This window comes from Pleurodeles waltl, chromosome 2_1, assembly GCF_031143425.1.
Source record: "Pleurodeles waltl isolate 20211129_DDA chromosome 2_1, aPleWal1.hap1.20221129, whole genome shotgun sequence".
In the NCBI taxonomy this organism is placed as follows: Eukaryota; Metazoa; Chordata; class Amphibia; order Caudata; family Salamandridae; genus Pleurodeles; species Pleurodeles waltl.
Window position 1 is genome coordinate 582,669,417 of NC_090438.1, and position 24,281 is coordinate 582,693,697.

Here is a 24,281-nt window from a genome sequence, read left to right on the forward strand (position 1 = left end):
CACATGGGAGATGTACTGGTCTGCCAAACATACCATCTGTGCATTCATCGAATGATAACTCTTCCGGTTTCTGTACACCTGTTCACTCCTGTGGGGGGGTACCAAAGCCACATGTGTCCCATCAATGGCACCTATGATGTTGGGGATGTGTCCCAGGGCATAGAAATCCCCTTTCACTGTAGGCAAATCCTCCATCTGAGGGAAAACGATGTAGCTCCGCATGTGTTTCAGAAGGGCAGACAACACTCTGGACAATAAGTTGGAAAACATAGGCTGGGACATCCCTGATGCCATGGCCACTGTTGTTTGAAATGACCCACTTGCAAGGAAATGGAGCACTGACAGCACCTGCACTTGAGGGGGGATTCCTGTGGGATGGCGGATTGCTGACATCAGGTCTGGCTCCAACTGGGTACACAGTTCCTGGATTGTGGCACGGTCAAGCCTGTATGTGATAATCAAATGTCGCTCCTCCATTGTCGACAGGTCCACCAACAGTCGGTACACCGGAGGATGTCGCCATCTCCTCACATGTCCCAGCGGACGGTGCCTATGAAGGACAACAGCGAGTACAGAGTCAAACAACTCAGAGGTACGTACCCACAGTTTACACAGAACACCTATCATACACAAAAGGTGGCCTGTATGTGTGTTGAGTCTAGGCCTAGGTATGAGTGACGCAGTTGGAAATGAAGCCATGTGGGCCCCTGAAATGGCGGCTGCCTGACCTGTAAAGTGGGACAATGGGATGTGAGGTAACTGCGCTGGCGTTGTACACCGTCGCGGTAAGCGGTCGAAGACCGTGGCGCAATGCTGCATTGGTTAACATTGGACCCTATGGGTCCCAGGAGCCAATGGCGATGTACGCCAGCAGTGACGGTACGCACCGCTGCGGACGTGACTGCCATTTTCTATCACTTCAATCACTCGATACCTGATCTTCGACAGGAGAGGACCTACACTGCAAGTGCTGCTGTGACCTCGGTCTGGAAGAGACAATGGCTCGAATGTCTGGGGAAAGGGCCCCTGCCTTCACATCCTCGTGGATGGGATCCTCCCCCAGTACCCGCTACTCTACGGTCCTCCAGACAAACAGGTAAGTACACAGGGAGCATGTTGTATAGGCTATGCCTGTGTGGAGAGGGCTGGATGTGAGAAGGAAGGGGGGAGAGTGCTGCATGCATGAAAGACGGTGAATGCATGTGCCACATGGCAAGGGTAGGGATGGGGGCCAATCACTTCGACGGAGCAGTTGGTAATAACTTTTCTTTTTCCCCTGTACATTTCATGTAGGTCAGCGCCCACCAGAAGAAAGATATTTGGCGTGCCATCGCCAAGGACGTCCCCGGACCCTGGGGGTCTACCACAGACGGAGCACCCACTTCCGGAAAAGATGGGAGGACATTCGCCGCTGGAGCAAGAAGACGGCGGAGGCTCAGCTGAGGATGGCCTCCCAACGTGGGAGGGGTGCCCGTCGCACCATGACCCCCCTGATGTTCAGGATCCTGGTGGCCTACCCGGAGTTGGATGGGCGCTTGAGGGCATCACAGCAGCCACAAGGGGGTGAGTACACTCTCATTCTGCTGACTTTGTGCGCAGTGAAGGTGTCTGGGTGGGGGAGGTGGGCTGTGGGTTTCCCTAGGCCAGGGCGAGTTCCGTAGGCAAGACCCCTCCGTAAGGCAGGCCATGTGGCACCCCAGCCCACCTCTGTAGAGTGCCAAGTACAGCTATTCATGCCTCTGTGTCATCTATGTGTGCAGATGTCGTCCATAGCCTTGTAGGCCATTTCCCAGAAATTGAACAGTGGAGCCCAAGAGCATGGCGTAGTGCAGGGGGCTTCTGTGTCTGTCGTGTCCGCCAACGGTAGCGGTAATGCATGCACTCAACATGTCTTTCTTCTGTCTTCCCCCCCCTCCCCCTTTTTTTGGTCTCCCTGTTCTTGTGTGCATTAGCATCATCAGGCGCGGAGGAGCAGTGGCACCGGAGCACGAGGGAGCTGCATCCCACATGGCTCTGGAGGGCGACACTACGGAGTCTGAATTCACCAGTGGGACGGAGGGGAGCTCCACAGCGGGTACAGGAGCTGACACCAGCGACACGGACTCGTCCTCTGATGGGAGCTCCCTTGGGGTGGCGGTAACATCTGTGCCCCCCTTATCTACAGGTACAGCCACCACCCCCCCTACCAGCACCGTCCTCCCAGCAGCCCCTCAGCCTTTGCCCCGTGCCCGCTCACCCAGGAGGGTGGGCATCACCTTCGCCCCAGGCACCTCAGGCCCTGCCCCAGTCACTCCTGCTGCCCTCAGTGAGGAGGCCATTGACCTCCTCAGGTCCCTCACTGTTGGGCAGTCTACCATTTTGAATGCCATCCAGGGTGTAGAGAGGCAGTTGCAACAAACCAATGCATTCCTGGAGGGCATTCATTCTGGTCAGGCGGCCCTTCACCAAGCTTTTCAGACTCAACCCCGACCTAATCCCCTGTACCTCAGCCTATCCCAAGCACACCTACAGACCAACATGCACACACGTCCACACCCAAGGGAAGCTCAGGCAAACATAAGCACCACACATCCCACAGGCACTCACGCAAGCATCACACACATGCAGACACACCAACATCCACTGCCTCCACTGTGTCCCCTTAGTCTCCCTCCTCCCTCCCAGTCTCGTCTACACTCACACCTGCTTGCACTACCTCTACAGCCACTACGTCCCTCTCCAGCACACCCACCACCACACCCCGCTCACGTGCAGTCACCACCCCCACTACCATTCACACGTCCCCTGTGTCCTCTCCCAGTGTGTCTGTGACACCCCCTCCCAAGATACACAAACGCAGGCACACACCCACCCATCAGTCATCCACCTCACAACAGCCTCCAGCGCATGCACCTTCACCCAAAGTCACCAAACGTACACCTCCTACAGCCACCACCTCTTCCTCCACTCCCAAACCCCCTCCAGCTACCCGTCCCAGTGTGTCCAAAAAACTTTTCCTGTCCAACCTTGACCTCTTTCCCACACCTCCCCCACCCCATCCGTCTCATAGGTCCCGAACTAGCACCTCAGCCACAACATCTCCGGGACCAGTGGTGCCTGTAGTCACTGGAATGTGGAGTGCACCGGCCACCAGGGCAGCCAGTGTGGCACGGAGCCACAGCACAGTCCCCCACCTGTGAAGCATCAGAAGTTGGCCAGTGCCTGGCGGGAGAGGGGGAAGACTCCAGCCACCAAAGCCGCTCCCTGTGGTCCGGTTGGGAGTGTGGAGTCGGCTGTGACACCTTCCAAGGTGGGGAAGGGCCAGAAGAAACCCAGCAAGTCTGGGAAGAGCAGCACGGCGGAGAAGACTGCCATCATCCCGCTGCCCAGGAAGCCACCGCCAGCACCAGCCCAGCTGGGCCATGAAGGACCGCCAGCAAAAGGCCCGCTGGGCCATGAAGGAGCACCAGCCCCGCTGGGCCATGAAGGACCGCCAGCAGCTGAGACCCTGCAGTGGAGATCGCCATCTGAAGCACCGCTGAACAGGGCACCCCCATCTGAAGCACCGCTGAACAGGGCACCACCATCTCAAGCACCGCTGAACAGGGCACCGCCATCTCAAGCACCTCTAGCCCATGAGCGGCAGGGGCACTGACGCAACTGAGTCACGGGATGAATGATGCACTCTGGGCACCATGCCCCCTCCAGAACCAGTGGAGACTGTCATCCACTACCTCTGTCCTTAACAGGATGAAGCACTCTGGGCACCATGCCCCCTCCAGAACCAGTGGAGACTGTCATCCACTTGTGAGACTGTGGCTTTGCAGTCCTCAGGATTGAACAGTGGGCAGACCACCCACTGTATAGACTTGTGAGACTGTGGCTTTGCACTCCCCAGGATATGGCAGTGGGCAACCCACCCACTGTAGAGACTTGAGAGACTGTGGCTTTGTACTCCCCAGGATTGAACAGTGGGCAGACCACCCACTGTAGAGACTTGTGAGACTGTGGCTTTGCACTCCCCAGGATGGAACAGTGGGCATGTGGCCCCCTCGTGGATTTGGCGTTGTGCACTCAAGCGGCTGAGGTGCCCCCCCTTTCCCTCCCCCTGAGGTGCCTGTTTTCTTGGTATCTGATGCCCCTGCAGTGTTCTCTCCGTCATGGTCGGGGATCTTGTGTGGGCCTCGCCCATACAGTGTGGTCCCAGTGTTCCACGGACTATCTTAGTGCACTACCTGGACTACTATGCTTGGTATTTATTTTGTACATGGTGTATATATATATTTCTGCCTACTTGTTTTTAATATATTACAATGGTTACACTAATTTTCTATTGTCTTTGCATTCTTCCGGGGGGTTTGGAGGGTGTAACTGTGATGTATTGATATGCATTTGTGTGTGTTGTAGTGGGTGAGGGTGGGGGTGTTGCGTGTGGCGTGTCCTTGTTTTTTCCCTCTCCCCTCCCCTGTGTCGTAGGTGCAGTACTCACTGTGGTCTTCGCCGCCGGGGTTCTTGCTCCTGGTAGAGGAGCAGGAAGACTATCGCAGGGAGAATTTGGAGTTCTGGGTCCATGGTGTCCTCGTTCCTCGTGGGGTGTGTAGAGGTGAGCGTTTTCCCTTTGAAATTCCTGTATCCGCCGTGTTTTTATCCGCAGTGAATCCGCCCCGGAAAAGGTGGCGGATTGGCCTGTCATAATAGTGTGGGCAGTACATTGTCTCCCGCCTGTCTGTTGGCGGTGACCGGCGCGCTGTTTGTTTGTACCGCTGTGGCGATCGGAGTGTTAAAGTGGCTGTCTTTGTTGGCGGTTTCCGCCACGGTCGTAATTGCAATTTTTTTACCGCCGGCCTGTTGGCGGTTTTACCGCCGCTTTAACACCGTCCGCCAGGGTTGTAATGACCACCTATGTCACCTACAGTCAGACACACGCCAACACATACAGAGACAGGCATACAGCAACACGCATGCAGATACACAAACATCCAGGTGTGAACACAGACACAGGAAAACAGTGGGGCGCGCACACAGGTCCACAAAGAGGAAGCTTCTGTAATGCTATGGTACAGTTAAACATAGACACCTACACACAGACTCGTACAGCCAGGTCCACGCACAGACTCGTACAGACTGACACATACACTCAGACTTCAACACATGCAAGGCACTGCCAGACACAGCTGCATTTGGACACAGACACCAGTATAAGCCAGACACATACACGTGTCTTCATGCCGAAAGAGACACATAGACATACTCAGTTACATTTGCTGACCGACACATACACAAATAAGGACACATACACGCAGACACATACACAGATGCAAGCAAATTACATATACACTCTGGACACGGATAACCCAACACCCTACTATAAAATTAATACAAATACGAAAACTAAAGCACAAAAATAGACGAGTGTGCCCACGCACGCAAATACTAAAGAAACATATGAAGATATTTTAGGTACTCAAGCACAAAAAGGGAAAGCAGTTACAATCATAGACGCATAGCAGCAGCACAGCAAACATCATTGGCTAAGCCATTAGGTTTGCACTGGCAGCTAAAGGCGAGACCTATTGACTTTGCCAATGCTTGTTCAGTGTACTGCCATGTATGGGAGCCCTCTCTTTCCTTTTCGAGCATATAACCAATCTTGAGTATTGAGCTGCCCCAGGTATGCAAAGCTTTCTCCCTTGCTGGCCTCGGGCACATGTCCGAGCTCTACCAAGCGTCACTTCCTGAAGATCTAGCCAGATAAGGTGCTCCGCAATGTGCCTGGCACTTCAGGACACTGAGGGCTGCATATGTTATTTGTCACTTATGTGATTTGAACACTACTGTGCCGGTGAGATGCCAGATAGCAGTTGTGTTTCTGCAAAGGACAGAAACACTGAAATGGTTTGTTGATGAGCTAGCCCGGTTCCTAGAGCTAAGCCAATGAGGGACCGTATTTTCCTTAGGCATATATAGTATACCTAGCGCTTCTTGACATGGAGTATTGCATTTCCCATTCATGTTATGTCACTGGTGTCATTTTAGCACTTCATTGCAGATGATTATAGGTTGCTGTGCCCCGCCTCTGGGCTGGCATGGCAAAGGAACAATAAATTAGCAGCCCAGTATGAGTAGCAGCGGAGCCACAAGGCCCTAGCTTCAGTGAGCAGACTATCTCAGCTCTTGACACTTACCCCTCACTGATGCAGGCAGACTCCGCTGAGACTAAATGGGACTAATCCATTATATCCCACATTTTGTAAGAGGATATATTTTTTATATAAATTGTGGCTGATAACTCAAGCAAGCAATGTCTTGGATGATGTAGCACCAGTACCGTCGACTCTACTTGGACTTTTTAAGTAATGGTGTGGTCTTTATTTCTCAGTCCTTCAGCAGGGAGAGGCATGATGCTGTGTGACCACACATATCCGGCTCTTGATTGGTTGACTGGGATGGCATCCACTAGGCATGCCAGTATAATCCCACACATGTTCACTTGCTGACACGGAGTGCCAGCAAGTCATTTTTTTCACGAAGATTGCAAAGAATGTTTCCAACAGGCAGAGGGTGAAGACCAGGATTAGTTTTTTTTGTGCTCAGATTTGCTTATTTTCTTAGCTGTTGTTGTACAGGAGTGCATTCATAACCTGTCACATGGGGATTGCTTTTGATTTAAAAACATTATGGGGTATGGTTTCGAGGAAGTTTCAGCAATGCTGTAAGGAATATACCACAATGTGGTGGTTAGAAAAAGGCCACGTGAGGTTGACCAGCTGGTATTAAAATCCACCTCAACTGGTCTGAAAACCTGTTGAACAATTATCAATTACGAACCCTTTTTCCTGCAGTTTGTACCAATGTAAATAAGGACTGCCAACCAGATTTCTCCCTCGATGAATCTTGTGTAGGTACCTCCCTGCCTCTAAATGATCGGGCTCTCATTTATTGCTCACTGAGTTAGCTGCAGTGGTAGGATACCAAATTTAGCAGAGGCTCCCATTCCATGAAGGAATTAACAAGTCTTTTCAATCACTCATTGAGCCAAATCCTGACTCTTACCCCATCCCCATTTATTGAAAGTATTGCCCAGTGACCTTTCAAATTGCCATGGATGTGATTATGTTGAAAGCGCTTTTAGTTACCTGGTTGATCTCTTTCTCAAGAAAGAGTTTGGTGTGCTTGGCCTCTCCTAAACTTTTTACGACAGACAGTGTGGTGGGAAGTGCCCGTCTCCACTGGCCTTTTGTAGTGGGGTTATTATCTTTCCATGACCCACATGTCGGGAGCTCTATTTTAGAAGAATTTAATTTTAGATGATTTTGTAGCATATTTGTTAACTGCTTCTGTGACCGTAGATGTCTTGGTTTATTGGGTTTTCTAGTTTAGGGTTAATCAGGTTGTCTTCCACATAGTCGTAACAGGTAAAGTTTAAAGGCATTTATAAGCTCTGGGAGTGGAGAAGGTAGATGTTCAACATTAGCGATGCAGTCATTAAACCTTGTGGAGCTCCTGCTTCTTCCGAGAATGGTGCTGATAGGTGGTGGTTTGGGACACAATTAATGCGAGGGAGGACTTTACCCGTTTTAGAGCCATGCTGTTTCTTTTGATTGTGTAAGTAGGAGATTTTGCTCATTCGTATCAAAAGTAGCTGATGGATCAAGTAGCATGAGTACGGCTACTCTTTTGGAGTCTACTGTTTTCATAAGGTCGTCCCAGGTTGCATTTAAAGCAAATTCAGTGCCTCTGTCAGGTCGGACACCTGCCTGCTGGTCAGAAATGACTTTATTTATTATCAAGAAAGCCGAATAACTCTGTGAATACTGCTTTTTCAAATAATTTAAATAGGAATGGCCAATTTGATATCGTATGTACTTTGCTGGGTCTTTGGGGTTTAGTCCTTATTTCTTAAGGACTGGCCTGTATGATATGCCAGGTGATGCCCAGCTGGCCCTTAATAGATCATATGTTCTAGTGCCGGTTAAAATTGTAAGAGAGTTGGCAGTCATTAGGTCATCTCATGTCCAGCTAGCCGTCCTCAGTCCTGTGTGGCCTAACGGGATAGGTTTTCATACGAGAATGAAGTTTGAATTTAACTTGTCTCCTATCTCTGTTCTAGCTAACGTCGATCTTATGCTCTATAAATAAATAGACGCTTATCCTTTTTATATAAATTGAGGGATTGCTGCGTATCCCTCGGGGAATTTCAAGGATACACTTTCAAATGGAAGTGTGGACATGCAATTAACTTTCTGTACATCTGACGTAACGTTACTGGAAAACTAATTATGATCTCAAGAAGCAAATCGGGTAGGTACAGAAACGGTCCCTAGATCATAAGGGACCCCACCTAGTATATTGTCGCACGAAGTGGCCTCTAGTAGCCATCTAAACGGAATTTGAAACTGAGCATATGATTAGATAAAGTGCATTCATGGCAGTCCGTTCTGTCACGCAAATAAATGTACTCAAAGCTTGGAAAGACATGTACTTGATTCAGTAGAATATGTCAGTGTGTAGAAGACCTTGATTATTTTTCTTGTGAAGTAATAGTGAATTCAAGAGAATTATTTAGTTCGCTGTGCAGTTCTATGCTGATTTAATACGTTTCAGTTTGCTGCTCAAAGGGTTCCTAACCTGATGGTTTTCGTGTGTTCTTTGCTTTCTTTGAAGGCGGACTGGACTTTAAATATCGGCGAGCAAGCCTTGGATATATGCATCGTTTCCTTCAGTCAGGCGCCATCCTCAGTCTTTGTACTCGGTGAGAGAAACTTCTTTTGCCTCAAGGAGAATGGCCAAATTCGATTCATGAAGAAACTTGACTACAGTCCTAGCTGCTTCCTACCATATTGTTCAGGTTTGTACAGCTGACAGAAAATGTTGCTTAATTGCCGTATGCATCATTAACCAAACCAAACACAAAGCTAGTGGAAAATAAGACATTTCTGTTTTTTGTTGCGAAGACATGTTGATGTAGGAAAGATCATATTTTGGCAGTTTTGCTCTCTTAGCATGAAATATCCTGCGCTACACAGTGGCTTGATTCACTGAGAACACAGGAATAGAGGAAGACGGCAAGATGATGCGGTGAGTAAATGCTCACTGCTGACATCTGCAGTGTTATGAAAGGCAGGAGTAGCAATCCCATCAATCCAGACACAACCTTCTATCCAGCCAATTGGGTAATAGTAGCATATGTTTGTTAAAGCGCCTAGCAATGGCAGACGTACATTTGAAATTGTAGTATGAGAAAAAGCTAATATTAAGACTATGGCTCTATTGGTATCCATTAGGAATGCCAGTACACAAAGTGAAACAACGTGACTTTTGAACCTTGATTACAGGCTTTTTATTCACATCCTTCTGAGATGGCATTACATTAAGAAACACTAATTATTAAGTCACAAACCTACAGAAGGTTATGGCCTGCACAGCACCAAGGGCCATACAGATGCCCTCCAATAGCATTAATCAAAAGGAAAATTCCTTATCCCAGAACACACTTAATCAGCCACACTGTTCAGCTATACCTACCACCCATCCACACAGAAGCCACGAGTCATCCCCCATCACCAGCAAGCACATTCCGAATATTCCACCTCTTGCACCATTTTTACATAATCTGAACTGGCACCAGAACACAACTAAACCCTGGGGATATAGCCAAGCCATTCTCTCAGGTAGCTGCTCATGACAGGAGAAGTCACACCGAAGGAGGAATGCAGGTCTCCTAACTCACCCATCCGTCGGATGCTGGCGCAAGGATGAATTCATAAGGCGAGGAATCCACAGGTAGTTTGTATCCATCATAAGTCACTGATACTTGTAAATTACCCGTTACAGTTACTCGTTATTACTTATAGTCATTAAACCCAATCCTGCAAGTGACAAAGGGGCACACTTCACCAGTCATATTCCCACTAAGACCCACGGTCCATTGAGTATAACCCACTGCATATGTAATGCAACAAAATCATACTACGAACACAGTACAGAACACTGCACAATTCGCAAAATGGTGATGACCTACTCTCCTTAACACAATAAAAATCCATCCACATTAACAACACATTACTGACAGCCCAACAATCAGTGCTGCAAATACAAAAAAATTATCATCAGTCACAAAAGAAAAACATCCTATCTAAGTCAGCCAACACTAGAGAGACCATCAATTTTTTGTGTGCATCCAATTCAGCACCAAAACCATGTAGATGGGTTTGTTGATGCTTTCCATCAACATAAACCACAAACAAATCACCACAACATCTACAGTACAGTTCAAAAATATGAACCACAAAAAACACACCACAACATCCATTAGTGCAGTCCGTCTCTATTATTTCTACACTAGACAACCATTCATTGCACCTAAGCGAAAGAGAAGGTGAGTTGTTTCATTGGCTGTTTGTGGGCCTGTTTTAGGGTCTGGTGCGCTGGTTTGTTTCTCTGGTATTACCACAAACATTGCCTACAGCAAGAAGAAATACATGCAAACATTGCCTGCAGCAAGAAGAAATACATGCAGTCTTTACAAAACACATATACAGCATGTCTTCAGGAGTTCAGAAATGCCTCGGTTTCCAAATGTGGGCCTCTTTTTTTAGCTATCAAATTTGCAAAGGAGTGGCACTTAATTTGGTGCCCGGCCTGTTTTCTGTCCCAGTCCAACCCCGGCCTTTCTTCTCACACCATCCGAATAAAACTTTGACAGAAATGTTACAAAAATGAAACAAATAAAAAAACACAACCACAGTATTACACAACAATGGACAATGCATCCTACCACACTCTCTCTCATGGTAAACCATAGCCACAACTTAACATAACCAAAGGGCAGTGGCCAGCAACTTGAAGCCAAACTACGTCACCAGGTACACTTCTCTTACGTGCCAAACTTTTGCACCTGGTAATGGGGAGATTTAAAAAAACAAATTGCAGTAATTGATTTTCCCCGTTGACTTACATTGAAGAGGAGGAGATTTTAGGCAGGAGACACCTAACACAAAGCCATTCGGGGCTCAATTAATCTGGAGTCTCCTGACTAAATCACGTCTGTTGGCATGTATGACCTCTCATCATCCCCAATACAAGCACATACTTCTGTAAGAATGAAGCACTCCATCAGACAAAGAAATAACATGACCATTTCAGATGACCCCCTGCAAACCAAAACCTATGTCCCAAACTTAAAAGCACCACACACGAGATTCCTTGTGCACACCCAGGGGTCTCCCAACCAGCTCCTCAGACAATACAATGTCTCACAACAAGGAACACCCATGGATTTTGTTGTAGACTCTTGTGGGCTAAAAACTAAGATCAGTGTGGAAATGCACTCTCTAGACAGGATAAAAGTGTTACTAAACTGGAGTAATGGCAGGTGGTATGTACACTGTTATAAACGTTAGCATAACACAGGTACATTACAACATCTTACTCTGAAACTGCTGCCAAAGCGTTTGCTGAATGAGTGTTAAAGGAAGTCTGATAGGCATTACATTAACATAGGAGGAACAAAGGCTGCCTCCATCTTCAAGAAGCCTTGTTGTTTTGAATCCCACAGTGCACTGTACTCGCAGTTGCCTCTCAGGGCCTATTCTTTTTTTCTGGCTCATGACAGTGGAACCTAGCTACCCAAGTTCCACAGCTTCTTCAGCCACAACATACTTTTTTGCATCATTATTCAATGACTTTTATTACTAGAAAATGTGCTCAAGCTTTTTTTGGGCTTTTCCAGAAACATCTGCTCCCTTTACAGGGAAAGCAAGATACTGGACGTTTGCAGGAAAATAAATCTGTGGTACTGCTGCCATTGCCCTTAAAGCTGCCAATACCATGTCCCTCTTGTGAAGATACTATGAGGAGCTATGGGGAACGTATCAACATTTTTCCAAAGAGTTGCCAAGAGAAAGACAGCTGGATCTACACCACCTAGCCAACATGGGCAAAGAGATAGCTGTTGCTGAAAAAGAAAATAATATACTTGGTCCCCTATCTCCAAAGGGAGAAGAGTGTATAGTCAAAATACTTCCTGTTCAGAATGAGAGGCTCAAAGAATGACTTAAGACCTATCCGACACCTATGATTAGTTAATGAGTCAGACAAGAGAAATGTTAGCCTGACATTACATTTTTTGCTCATTTGTGGACATAAGCCTGGATGTGTGCTATCGATCTTTAGGGTGCATGTATCCAAATCCCAATTATAAAGAAGCATAGGCGTTTTATTTTTCTGGTGGGAAAAGATGCACCTCTCATATGCTGTCCTTCATTTTGGGCTAAAGCTGTTCCTTCTGTAAATATATGGCAGTAGGAGCAGTTCTCATACGGCACCAGACGATCTACGTATAACCATACCATGATGAGTCGGCAACTCAATTAGGCTAAAGGAATATTTCTAAATCACAATCTTAATCCTTCATTGATAAACCAAATAATCTGACCAGAAGCCAACACTAACTCTGAAGCAGTCCCTGAATTACTTCGGAGTGACTCTAGACTCAAAGCAAGGAAGAGCGCTTCCTTCGGAGGACTGAATATCATCCGTCTGGAAGAAGTGTCAACTTTTCAAGAGTTCTCCGTTTCCGACAGCCCGTCACATTTCATCGCTGCTGGGTTCAACGGCATCAGACATAGGGATTGCGCTAAATGAAAAAAACGAAATATGAGGTCGCTGACACCGTGTTTGCGGGATCAGTGGGCTCAGCAGAAAAGAACTAGGGCGACACATTCAAGTTGTCTCAAACCGGAAGAGAGTCTTTAGCCTGGTGGTACAAAGTAACAATTTACCGCAAGCACTTCCCTTTCAGCGATGATTGTTGCAACGGATGCCCTATTACTGGGATGAAGTGCTCACTACGAGCGTTTGTCTGTTCCAGGCTTGTTGACTCCAAAAGAGACTTCAAATCACGTCATCATCTGTTGGTTCAGAGCAGTCCACCTAGCGCTCAGGGCATTCTGCCCATCTCGGACAGCAGATCTGATCTACAGAGTGAGAGTATCATCTCCAACAGATAATGCGATTGTCACGAGACCGTCATTGAAAGTACATACAAAAGTATCTGTTGAATAAATGTTAATGAAAATTCGCATGCGCTGTAGGCTACTAGTGACGTTACAGAGCAAACCATAGTGGAGACAGACTTGACGTTTTAGCTTTTTGCTTTTTAATAGACGTATACAGAGGCCGATTTAGTGTGGTGAGAATTTAAGTCACCAGCCAGTTACTTATTTACTTATTGCATCCCAACGCATGTATTTTCCTTAGCATTGTATCCTCGTAAAATAAATGTACATTCTTAATTATGCAACTCATAGAAATAAGGTCGTTTTTCCTGTAGTACTTTTTTAATATTGCTATTTATGTTGTATGTATCCCACAGTGTCTGAAGGAACCGTGAACACTCTGTTGGGAAACCACAATAACAGGCTGCTAGTTTACCAGGATGTGACCCTGAAGTGGGCAGCTCAGCTCCCGCACATCCCAGTTGCAGTCAAAGTTGGCAGTTTCCAGTAAGCTGTTTTAATATTGTTTATTGTATATTTTGTTAGGTGATACTACAGTATTAATAAGCAGAGGTGATTTAAGGCAACAGGTATTGATTCCGGTTGGCTTTGTTACTTTGCAGCATACGCCATTGGAAAATGCTGACACATGAATTGGTGATTACTGAATTTCACACAAAATGAATGTCTAACTTGTGTATCTTTGAGCAGCTCGTGTGAAATAATCTGTTAAAAGCATCCAGCTTGCACGCAAATATACATACTTCTTTCACAATGTGTCTAATTGCTTGTAAATGCTGCTGTTTAGTAAAAACGAATGGATCAGACTGAAAAAGGCCCTATGTATGGGCTAAGTGTGCATAAATCTAATGTCTGTAGTCACCACAAGTCTACTGGAATTCCGAGCTGAGTTGCACCCAGACTGAGAATGTTTTAACACAGTGTACTAATTCAGTATGGATAGGTTGAGCCTAACAGACAACGCACACTGTCTGATTGCAAAAAACCTGTTGTGAGTTTACCAAGAAATTACAGGGGCTTGAGTCCGCCCATTGGTTACCATTGGTTTGCTTCACTGTCACTCTCATTTACCTACTTCTTATTCAATAGTGTGCCTTGTTTATCTTCTGTCTGTCCCTCCACTGAAGCATTGGCAATTTACTTGTGTTCTTAAACTACTCACTTTTAAGAAACTACTTTTTAGGTCCAGCGAGCAAGCGCTTTGACCTGTTGTAAGTATTGTGGGCTTTTAGCCACGCCCACCTCAGCCCGTCACTTTAACTCATTCATGGGCTTGCCTTTCTTAAATCACTTAGTGTCATTGGTAATTGCTTTACCTTTGTCCTGCCTTGAGGCTGTTTTTTGTCACACCTTACAGACTGCCCCTCTTACATGGATTATTGCACAATTGCCCATTTACTTCAGTGTGGGAGAAGTATTTATTTTGTCTCTCCCCTTCATGCTGCTTTCTTATGTCTCAAACTTTTGTTTTACAGTTGAGAGGAAGTTGTGTTTTAATTGCCTTCTTTGTGATTTCATTGCTATAGACCTGTTTGCGCTGAATATGTGTAATGTACTATGCTTTTTAGGGGCTAAATACATGGTTGCACTGCATTACTTTCTGTTGTTTTTTTGTGTGGTTATGCTGTCTAGGGGCTAACTATACAGTTACATGAACATGTTTCTTAAAAATGCTATTTTCATTGTGGTGTTCTCTAGGGGTTGTTCAAAGCATTACAGTCATATCAACATATTAAAATGTGTGGCACGGAAACGTGTCCCATAATGCTTGTAGGAACATTTTTGCTCAGAACTCAGCCTGTGGCGGTCCTAGGACAGTGGGGCCACCTTCAAAACGCTCTTTCTGACTACATCATCTCGGGGTCCCCACACTAGGTTAGTGGGGACCCCAAAATAATAACTCACACCATTCAGTGTCTTTTAAGCTTTCTCATGGCTACAACGCTTGTTTTACAGCTGAAAGAAGTTTTGATTTAAAGTCTGTGTTTGTAATATCCTGCTAACCCTAAAATGCACTCTATTGGCTAAATATATGGTTACACTGCATTACTTTCTCTTGTATTGTTTCATGGGGTTATCCCCTGTTGGGGCTAACAAGATGGTTACATGACCATGTTTCTTACAAATTATATTTTTCGTATGGTGCCCTCTAGGGGCTGTTTTGAGCGTTACAGCCTAATGCCAAACTTTTATTTCTGATAAAGGTTTATATGATAATTGTATATGTTTTAATAATCTCTCTTAATTATAATTATGACCATAGCTCAGCCCAACTTAACATCCTTATTACACTATAACTATTTGAACACTTGATATTTTGGGCGTCCCTTCTAGTTTATTTCTCCCGTTACTCCTCCGTGGCTGTCTTGTGTCTTTTTTGGGGGGAATTGTGTTAGTCATCCAGCAATTCTATTGGAGGTAGCATGACAGATTTCAATTAAGATGCTAAATGGCAGCATTTTCATTTTTTGCTGCAGATAGAGGAAGAAGGTAAATGGAAGTGCTTTAGTTATATGCAAGACCACTGGAATTATATGGCAGTAAAAAATGAAATTATGAGGTAGGGTTGACCAATTTATGTGGCAAGAAAAGTCCAGTTATGAATTTGCAATGTCCAATAGCTCTAACTCAAGCAAATGCGAGACCTATTGCATTGCAAATGCTTGTTTCTTTTGTCTTGAGCCCTCCATAAGAATACCTAATTTCCCAGCTGTCTCCCTAGAATGCTTCTCTTCTCAACTCGGTTGCTGTCTGTAGCGCATGCACTTCTTCCTGCCACCTCTGTGACATTCTCACCCTCATGTGCTTGTCCCACACTGTGTTGTTTTCTCACCCATGTGCTCCTCTACACTGATCCACGTTTCTCTTTTTCGCTGTTTTGCTTTTTTTCCACGGCACTCCATGTCTCTCTAGCTCATGTGTTTGCTTTTCTCCTCCTTCACCAGCGGTCCTTTGTGTTGCTTCTTCTCCACATGTGCCCCTCATGTTGCTTCTGGCAATGCTGCTTCCGGCTCTGTTGTGTTGCTTCCCTCACCCCTTTCAAAAAACAATTTTTGTGTTTTGTTTGTTTTCCAACCAAATGTTGATCAGTATTTTTTAAAAACAGCATCATTTTGTAGGCGCACTAATGCATTGCGCGTGGGCCTGCAAAATAACACGGGCAGCTGCATCATAGGCTTTTAAAAAAATACTTTTTTAGCCATGCTGCACAGCAAATAAAATCATATTAAATAGAAAAATACCAAACATTATATACTTTTTTCAGAATCCTAATCTACCTTTGGTCCCACACCTGCTCAGCTATTTAAATCTTCTCTGTATAACTTAGTTTGACCCCATGGACTGTGCCACTGGATGAACAGCAGGAATGTCCTTGAGATGGGCATGAATCCCAGGGGTGCAGTTTGTCCTTCTCTCTCATTCTTTCATGCACTAGGAGAGACATACTGATGTAGCTTTTGTACCTGCATTTGGTTGTTGCCAAGTGTTGATGTGCACAGGTACTTGATAACCTGTTCCTTAGTTACATGACCTAGTAACCCCTTTACATGGGCCCGGTTGCTTAGTAATATGTAGCGTGCTAACCACAGGTCGAAAGCGTTCTTGCAGGAATTCAGCTTAAAAGCTGTTGGTGAATCACAAGAAGTATTACTATGGTAGAACAGATAGTTATTAAGGCACTCTAGCCTATAACAATGAGTTGTCATGTATCATATAGAAATGACATAAGTGACTAAATAAATACCTCAACTGGGCTGAGAAGGTGATATAAATCACACCACAGCGATTAATTAGGTGGTTCCAGGGATAGCACTGTTTCCGAACTTGGATGTTGCACAGAAACATATATTGTTACATAAAACAGAACAAAAACAGAAATGATAAAATGTTGAAACCCACAATTTAAAACTAAAATACTTTCCATAAAGTCTTGGGCTTCAGTGACAAAATATAGGATTTGGTTAGAACCCTGTTTCAACCTGAAAATGCAAAATGGTTCTTGTGATGGTTTCTTCATTTTTCCTTGCTATAAGGGATGTATTTGATGAGGCAAGTAACAGACATTTCCTTTGGGGTCTGTAAAAGACATTGACAATGGAAAAGGAAAGAAAGGATGATGAGATGCATCATTGAATATTGATCTTTCAAGTGGCCGATGTTTTAAGTTGCTTTTTTATGAAAATAGGATGAGTTAGTGTTTATGGGAAATGAGAAGTGGCTTTGATTGAAGCATGTAATATATTTTTAAAATCCTCTTCTATGTACCTCTTATCCACTTTGACATTTAAATAGAAGGTCTAAAATGATCTTGAGAATGGGGATTTCCATAGTGATCTTTGCTAGCCCATAGGGTGTTTGGTAATCTAGCCTTTCCTCAACCAAGTTTTAGGAATCATTCAGTGGCTCTTGTTCAGTGATATGTTCTTCACATTTTTTGTTATGATAAACTTCACAAGCCCCTGTTGGCTTAGAAACATTGGTGCTATTGATAATGTTTTGCCAGACACAGATAGAAACCTAAATTTCATTCACCATTTGAGCTTCACCATGTTAATGTTTTTGATAGATACTTTTAACTGCAGATTTCTCACCTTGTAAATACTCAGTCACCAGACTGGATCCATAGATTTTTTTTTGTAGTAATTCCCTTGCAAGTAAGTAGGTGGCATTGTGCGGCTCAGTATCACATCATTCCACCCGTAAGTGATTTTGAGGCCCCTACATAGCTGCCACCTCCATGCACAGTTAGTTCCTTTCCATGTCTTCTGATTCGAATCTGGAGCTTGTTCGCTCAATTTCAATCAGGCCAGACAAAACTTTCAGAAGTTTTTTAAAATCTTTTTGCAGTGTGCAAGGGACTAGTCGCCTCTAAGGAACACATGTTTAAAGCCCTGTAAGGATTGCCACATACCAATGTCAGTGATAGATCCTCTTCACATGACTCAGTCATGTAGTGACTTTGCTCAGGGAAACCCGAAGGTCACGTTGGGTTGCTACGTCACAGAGCACCGCCTAAAGTCTAGGAAGGCCTGGTCAAAGTTGAGGGCTCAGACTTGTTCTTGTTCAGGAGGCTGGTCCACAGGATGGTCATCTTCACGTTCAAAGTCATCCCCTTCGTCCTGACGCTCTCACCATGGGAAGATACATGGATGTCAAGGTTCCTCATACTTGCGGTCTCTGGACTCATACTGATCCTAGTTTTAGGTTGGATCCAACCAAGTTTCTGGTTCCATTAGTAGCACCATAGCAGATCCAGGTCTTCAAGTAGGGCATGCTGTGAATATTGGGAAGTCCATAGGATCTCTCTGAGACCCACAGTCTGTTTAGAGCACATGAATAAATCCCTAACTCTTGACCTTGCTTCATTGTCAGCCCTCACTCCGGTGTCTATGCCCTTAACAGCACAGAGTCCCACCACCTGGCTCTCGATAGTCATTACTGGCAACACCACCAGTGACAGTGTAGGAGGAACTAATAGTCGTTTCAGATTTGAAGGCAAATCTGCTGTGACTTTGTTTTAAATTTGAAGACTCATGCTTCTCAACCCCCACCACAACCTCGTTTGAAGTCACGCCCCTCTCAACCTCCACCTCAATTTTATTCGGATTTGGATACAATTACCCTACTCTGCAGATTTTGTGACCCAGAGCCACAGGACTATAATGCAGATGACAACTCTCAGTTTTATGATAAGAATATTTTCCTGGACCTACAGGAGGCCAGTGGTCTTAAACATATTCTCGCCCTCCATCCTTGTCCCTGGTCCACAAATTCCAGTTGCCTCCTATGGAGTGTTTTTGCATGCATTATGTGATATGGTGGCTATTATCTTGGCAGCCGTCCCTGTCATCCTTTTGGCCAACCTATAACAAATCATCCAGGATGGCCAGGATGCAGCACCCATCCTACAGTGCTATTTGATGGCATCCGTTTCTTTGAAGGCTAGGCAGACTCAGCCCTGGAGCACTTCAAGCCTCAGGCTAGCACTACCCATGCATCAGTTCCCCCTACAATTTCACGTCTTTTAATGCTACAGAAGAGGCTTCCAGCAGAGACCCTGACAAACTTTGCCTCAGCACCAAAGACCTTTCAGTCCTTTTGAGGCAGAGATCAGGGATCCAGCCACCAGCATCAAGGCCCATAGTGACAACAAACTACCCAGTTCCCCTCCCCCTCTGCTGCAAAATCACTTTAGATTTCCCTCAGCATTTGAGTGGGGCCCAACAGAGAATAGTGGGTGGGACCGCCTGGTAGTTTGGTGGACGTACCACTGAACCGGTAAGGGGCAACAACGTCTGTTTTTGTTGAGACCTCTTGCTCTTCTGTTTGAGGGAACCTCTGATGCCTTGGAGTTTGTATTGTGATGTATCATATCTATGCTAGTCAGATGTCAGCATGCTTGTTTGGGAAAAGCAATAAAATTGTGTTTTAAAAAAAAAAATGCCCTCAACAGTTGAATCAGTCACTACCTCCGTTGATGGCAAAGCATCATATCAGACACATGGGTACTTCAACATGACTAAAATGATTATGTCTTCACCTTCCTCTCCGCTCCTCCAAATGTGCTTCCTACATCATGCTTTCCTGAGGACCATGTGTCCATTCTGCAAGAGGAGGTTCAAGCTCTCTTGGACAAGGGAGCCATAGAAAGGGTACTAGGATTAAAAGTCTTGTCTGGTTGTTACTTTCATTACTTTCTGATGCAGAAGAAGGATGAAGGATGTCTGAACTGCTTTCATAGGGCTACAGGGCAAGCAGTAGCTACAGGGCTTAGCCATGATGGTTGTTTTACTCCCGATGTCATAGGCCTGACCTACTATGTAACTGGACCAAGTACTACCATTTCAGCACTTGACTCTAAATGGTAGCATGAGTCGAGCAGTCCAAGGCTTCTCAGTGGGGGAGGTAGGTGCAAGGTGTACACAGAGTCACAAGTCAAAAACATGCTCAGCACCCACAATAAATTAATGTCCAGCCAGATAATTCGTTTTATATTTTATGAAAAAAATTATTTATACACAAACACAAAGTGAAATAGGGCACACCACAAATAATACACATAGTCTGTTGTATGACCATCACTAGCATTATCTGCCCTGCATCTCACTTCCCTGTCTAAGATGATAGACCCCCCAGGTTACAAAACTGCAAAGGAAGATGACTTGAATATTGTCACAACAATGCACCAGGCTAATGGCCCTTAACCTTGTTTGAACCCATAGCTCACACTCTGCTTCAGGGATACACTTGACAGGATCCCTACAGAATCTCTCTCTCTGCAGGCACTCTCCTCATCACAGGGTCCTCTTATCTCAGCAAGTAGGCAGATGCCGATGCTCTAGGTTCAAGGGCAAATGGTCTTAATTCTCCTTGGTGATCACTAACCCAGCAGAGAGATTAGTGGACCTTAGTCCCAATCACAACAGGCATATGTCATGCTGAGTTTCTCTACACTGATGTCCAGCTCCAGTTTAACAATTTTGGGAGGCTCAAGCTCCCTTTTTTTATAAGCCATTTCCAGACTCAAATGTGATTTAGAGCCTTAGTCTTTGAAGTTTCCTTTGTAGGGGTTACCCCCTTTGAAATGTCTACTTCTCTGTCCTGCCCCTTGTCCATGAAGCAGTCTGTCATGGGCAGGAGCAACTCCAAACTTAATAGTCCCATAATGCAGACAATGGGAATGACTAGAAAATCACACCTGTGTCATTGATCAGTGCCTACGAAAAGGTTACCAAAGTCCCCTCGTCTATTCTTTATGATTCCTTTATCAGTCCCATCACCTTCTCGAGATGTGTCCAGGCTCCACTGATCAATAACCTTTTCAGAATCAAAGAACCCTTTTGAAGTGCACAAGAGAGCATTACGTGTCCCACCCAGCTCTCAGGAATGCCGGTAATAGCTCCTCCACCAGATGCCTTTCTCAAGACCCTGGCCTTGGAATATGCAACCCACAGGCCTCGCAAAGGCACACATACATTACATTGCTCACACACAACATGCATGCTGCACAGCACTACACAATAACATGTTGTAGGCCAAGGGTGAGTTACCTACACAGCAGCTTAATTTATCAGTGTGCAGGTAGGCCTCACACCAGTGAAACAGTTAAAAAGGCTTATTCACCATATAGATCACTATCACAAAAATGCTATGCTGCCACCATCCGCCTTGTGTTATTTCACTTAGGATAAGGGCAGTAGCCCTTTCCCACTACCAGGGTAACACTTTGTGAGCTCCTCCTGGTCCAACAAGACAGCAGTCTGAGAAAGAGGCCCATACCATTTCTCACATGCATGATCCGTGTTCACCCCAGATGAAAAATCAGTAACAAGGATCTAGATATCGCTGCAGCTGGGGCACTCAGGGCAGTGGTGCACGTTCACCATCATATAGGGAACTTTTGCTTCCCAACAGAGGGACTTCACCCACCCTCTCAACTTCTTCTTCAGGAAAGACAAGTTCAGAATGCTCATTCTGGACCACGTTTGGTCTGCCCTAGATCCTGGAGGCTGTATATTGGCGCTGGATCTGCAGGATGCTTTTTTCCCCATCCCTGTTCTGCATAGGCCACAAGCACTTTAAATTCTCTGTGCTCCCCTTTTTCCTTACCAGTGTGCCTTGTGTGTTCCCCTTTTTCCTTACCAATGTGCCTTGTGTGTTCACAAAAGTGATGATGGTTGTCGCTTCCACTGATGTTGCGAATATCAGTTTTCCAGTACCTCAACGACTGGTTGTTGAAAGTGTGTACTCCTCAAACAGTCATAAACCACCTCCAGACGACAAGCAACTTGTTGAAATCGCTCTTTTTTGCCATCAGCTTGCCAAAAGTCACACCAGACTCCTTCACAGACACTCCCTTTCATTGGTGCCACACTGGACACAGTGCTGTTCAGAGTCTTCCCTCCACCCCAACAAGTCCAGGATTTTAGGGTTATTACCCTGATGTTTCAGCTCTTGACTTGGGTCTCAGTGATAGCGGCTCTAAGGCTTCTCTGCCGCCTCCATTGTACTTGTGTACCACAACATGGGGCACATGCAGGCTCTGCAGTAGGATCTGAATTCCCAGTGGACTCAGCTCCAAGGGATCCTTTCAGATTCCATCCAGGTGTCTGGGAGACTGCAAAAGATCTGCTGTAGTTGCTGCTAGGCCGCAACTGGACCGGTGGTAGACCCCTCTCCATACCCCTCCCAGAGCTAATGGTTGTGCCTGATGTCTCGTTGCTGGGTTGGAGAGGTCATCTAGGAGAGGTGGCGATCAGAGGACTCTGGTATCAGCCTGTTGGAGTTGCTGGTGATTCATTTAGCACTAAAAGTCTTTCTCTTGATCTTAAGGGGGAACAGGTGCAGGTTCTCATGGACAACACTACATGTGATACTGCAACAAGCAGGGCACATTGATGTCATTTTCTGGAACTGGCTGTGTCACCAGAGCATCATCCTGGTCATACAACACCTGGGAGGATCTTTAAACACCAGAACGGACAAACTCAGCAGGTGTTGCCTAGTGTGTTATGAATAGCACCTGCACTCCAAGTTGGCACAGTGTGTTTTCTACCAGTGGGGAGAACCCTATCTCAATCTTTTCACCACCACAGAGATTGTGCAGTGTCCATATTTTTGCATGTTGGAGTTCCCAAGACAGTTCTCATTTGGAGACTCCTTCTGCCTGGATTGGAGCTCTGGAGTTTAGTACACATTCCCACTTCTACCACTGCTCCCCAAAGTTCTGAAGAAGATCAGGAACAGCTGGGCAAAGTCATCCTATTGGCACTGGATTGGACCAGGTAAGGGTGGTACCTAGAAATTCTGGCCATGAGCATCTCTCCTTTCTATATAGCTACCCCTTCAGGAGAATTTACGCAGTAGGGTAAGGTTCAGCACCAGAGTTTGCATGATTTACACATCCATACTTGGAGATTGAGCCGTGACAGTTGACTACCTTTGATCTCCTTTTCAAAGTTGTATATGTCATTTTGGCAGCCATGGGTCCCTCTAATAAAACCATCTATGCCCGACGCTGGGAGAAGTTTGTTCTTTGGTGTTCTTCTAGACCCATCCAATACTCTCGCCCCAATCAAGAATCCCTCCAACAGACGCACCGACAGAAAGGCCTTCTGGTTTACCACCAAGATAAGACTCTGTACAACCACACAGCCTTCAAAAACGCCATCCGCAGACACCACCAACTCATCCGAGCTGCCAAGAGAACTGCCTTCAAAGACCTAATCAACAACGCACACAGCCAAAAGGAGGTCTTCAACGTCGTGAAGGAACTCTCCAATCCCAGCTCCAACGCCAACAACATCCCGCCATCCCAAGACCTCTGCGACTCCCTAGCCTCCTACTTCCACAGCAAGATTGCAGACATCCACAGCAACTTCAGCACTCAGACCCCCCCCCCCCGGCAACCACCAACACCACAGATTCACCTCTGACCAACCTCCTGCTCTCCTGGACCCCTGTCAACAACAACGACACCAACGAAATCATGAACACCATCCACTCCGCCTCACCATCTGACCCCTGCCCTCACCACATCCTCAAAGCAAGCTCCTTCATCGCACCCCAACTACTGAAGATCATCAACAGCTCCTTCGAGTCCGCCACCTTCCCAAAGAGCTGGAAACACACAGAGATCAACGCCCTCCTCAAAAAACCCAAGGCGGACCCAAGGGACCTCAAGAACGTCTGGCCTATCTCCCTGCTCCCCTTCCTGGCAAAAGTCATAGAGAAGGCTGTCAGCAGACAACTAACCCGCTTCCTCGAGGAGCACTGCACCTTGAACCCTTCCCAATCCGGATTCCGCAGCAACCACAGGACCGAAACTGCCCTCATCGCTGCCACTGACGACATCAGAACCATACTCTACAACGGCGAAACCACAGCCCTCATCCTCCTGGACCTCTCGGCCGCGTACAAAACCGTCTGCCACCACACCCTACGCTCATGCCTCAGCAATTCAGCAAACCACATCAGAGCCCTGGACTGGGTCACCTATCTCAAGCTCCGACTCCCACCGACCACGCACGCAACCTAGGATTCATCTTGGACTCATTATCGATGACCCAGCAAGTCAACGCCATCTCCTCCTCCTGCTTCAACACCCTCCGCATGCTCCAACAGATCTACAAATGTATACCCACTGAAACCAAAAGAACAGTCACCCAAGCCGTCGTAAGCAGCAAACTGGACTACGGCAATGCCCTCTACTCAGGAACCACGGCCAAACTCCAGAAGAGGCTGCAACGTATCCATAACATCTCTGCACACCTCATCCTGGAT

At 46.1% G+C, this 24,281-nt stretch overlaps 1 protein-coding gene across 4 annotated transcripts in view; it reads left to right on the forward strand.

Moving 5' to 3' along the window:
- The window catches only part of BBS9 (Bardet-Biedl syndrome 9), a 1,749,160-nt gene that overhangs the window by 347,664 nt on the left and 1,377,215 nt on the right, over positions 1-24,281 (forward strand). For all 4 annotated transcript variants that reach the window (XM_069215484.1, XM_069215483.1, XM_069215485.1 and 1 more), the window contains exons 8-9: positions 8,644-8,827; positions 13,355-13,484. In XM_069215484.1, coding sequence (XP_069071585.1) covers positions 8,644-8,827; positions 13,355-13,484 — 314 coding nt within the window. The remainder of the gene's footprint in view (positions 1-8,643; positions 8,828-13,354; positions 13,485-24,281) is intronic.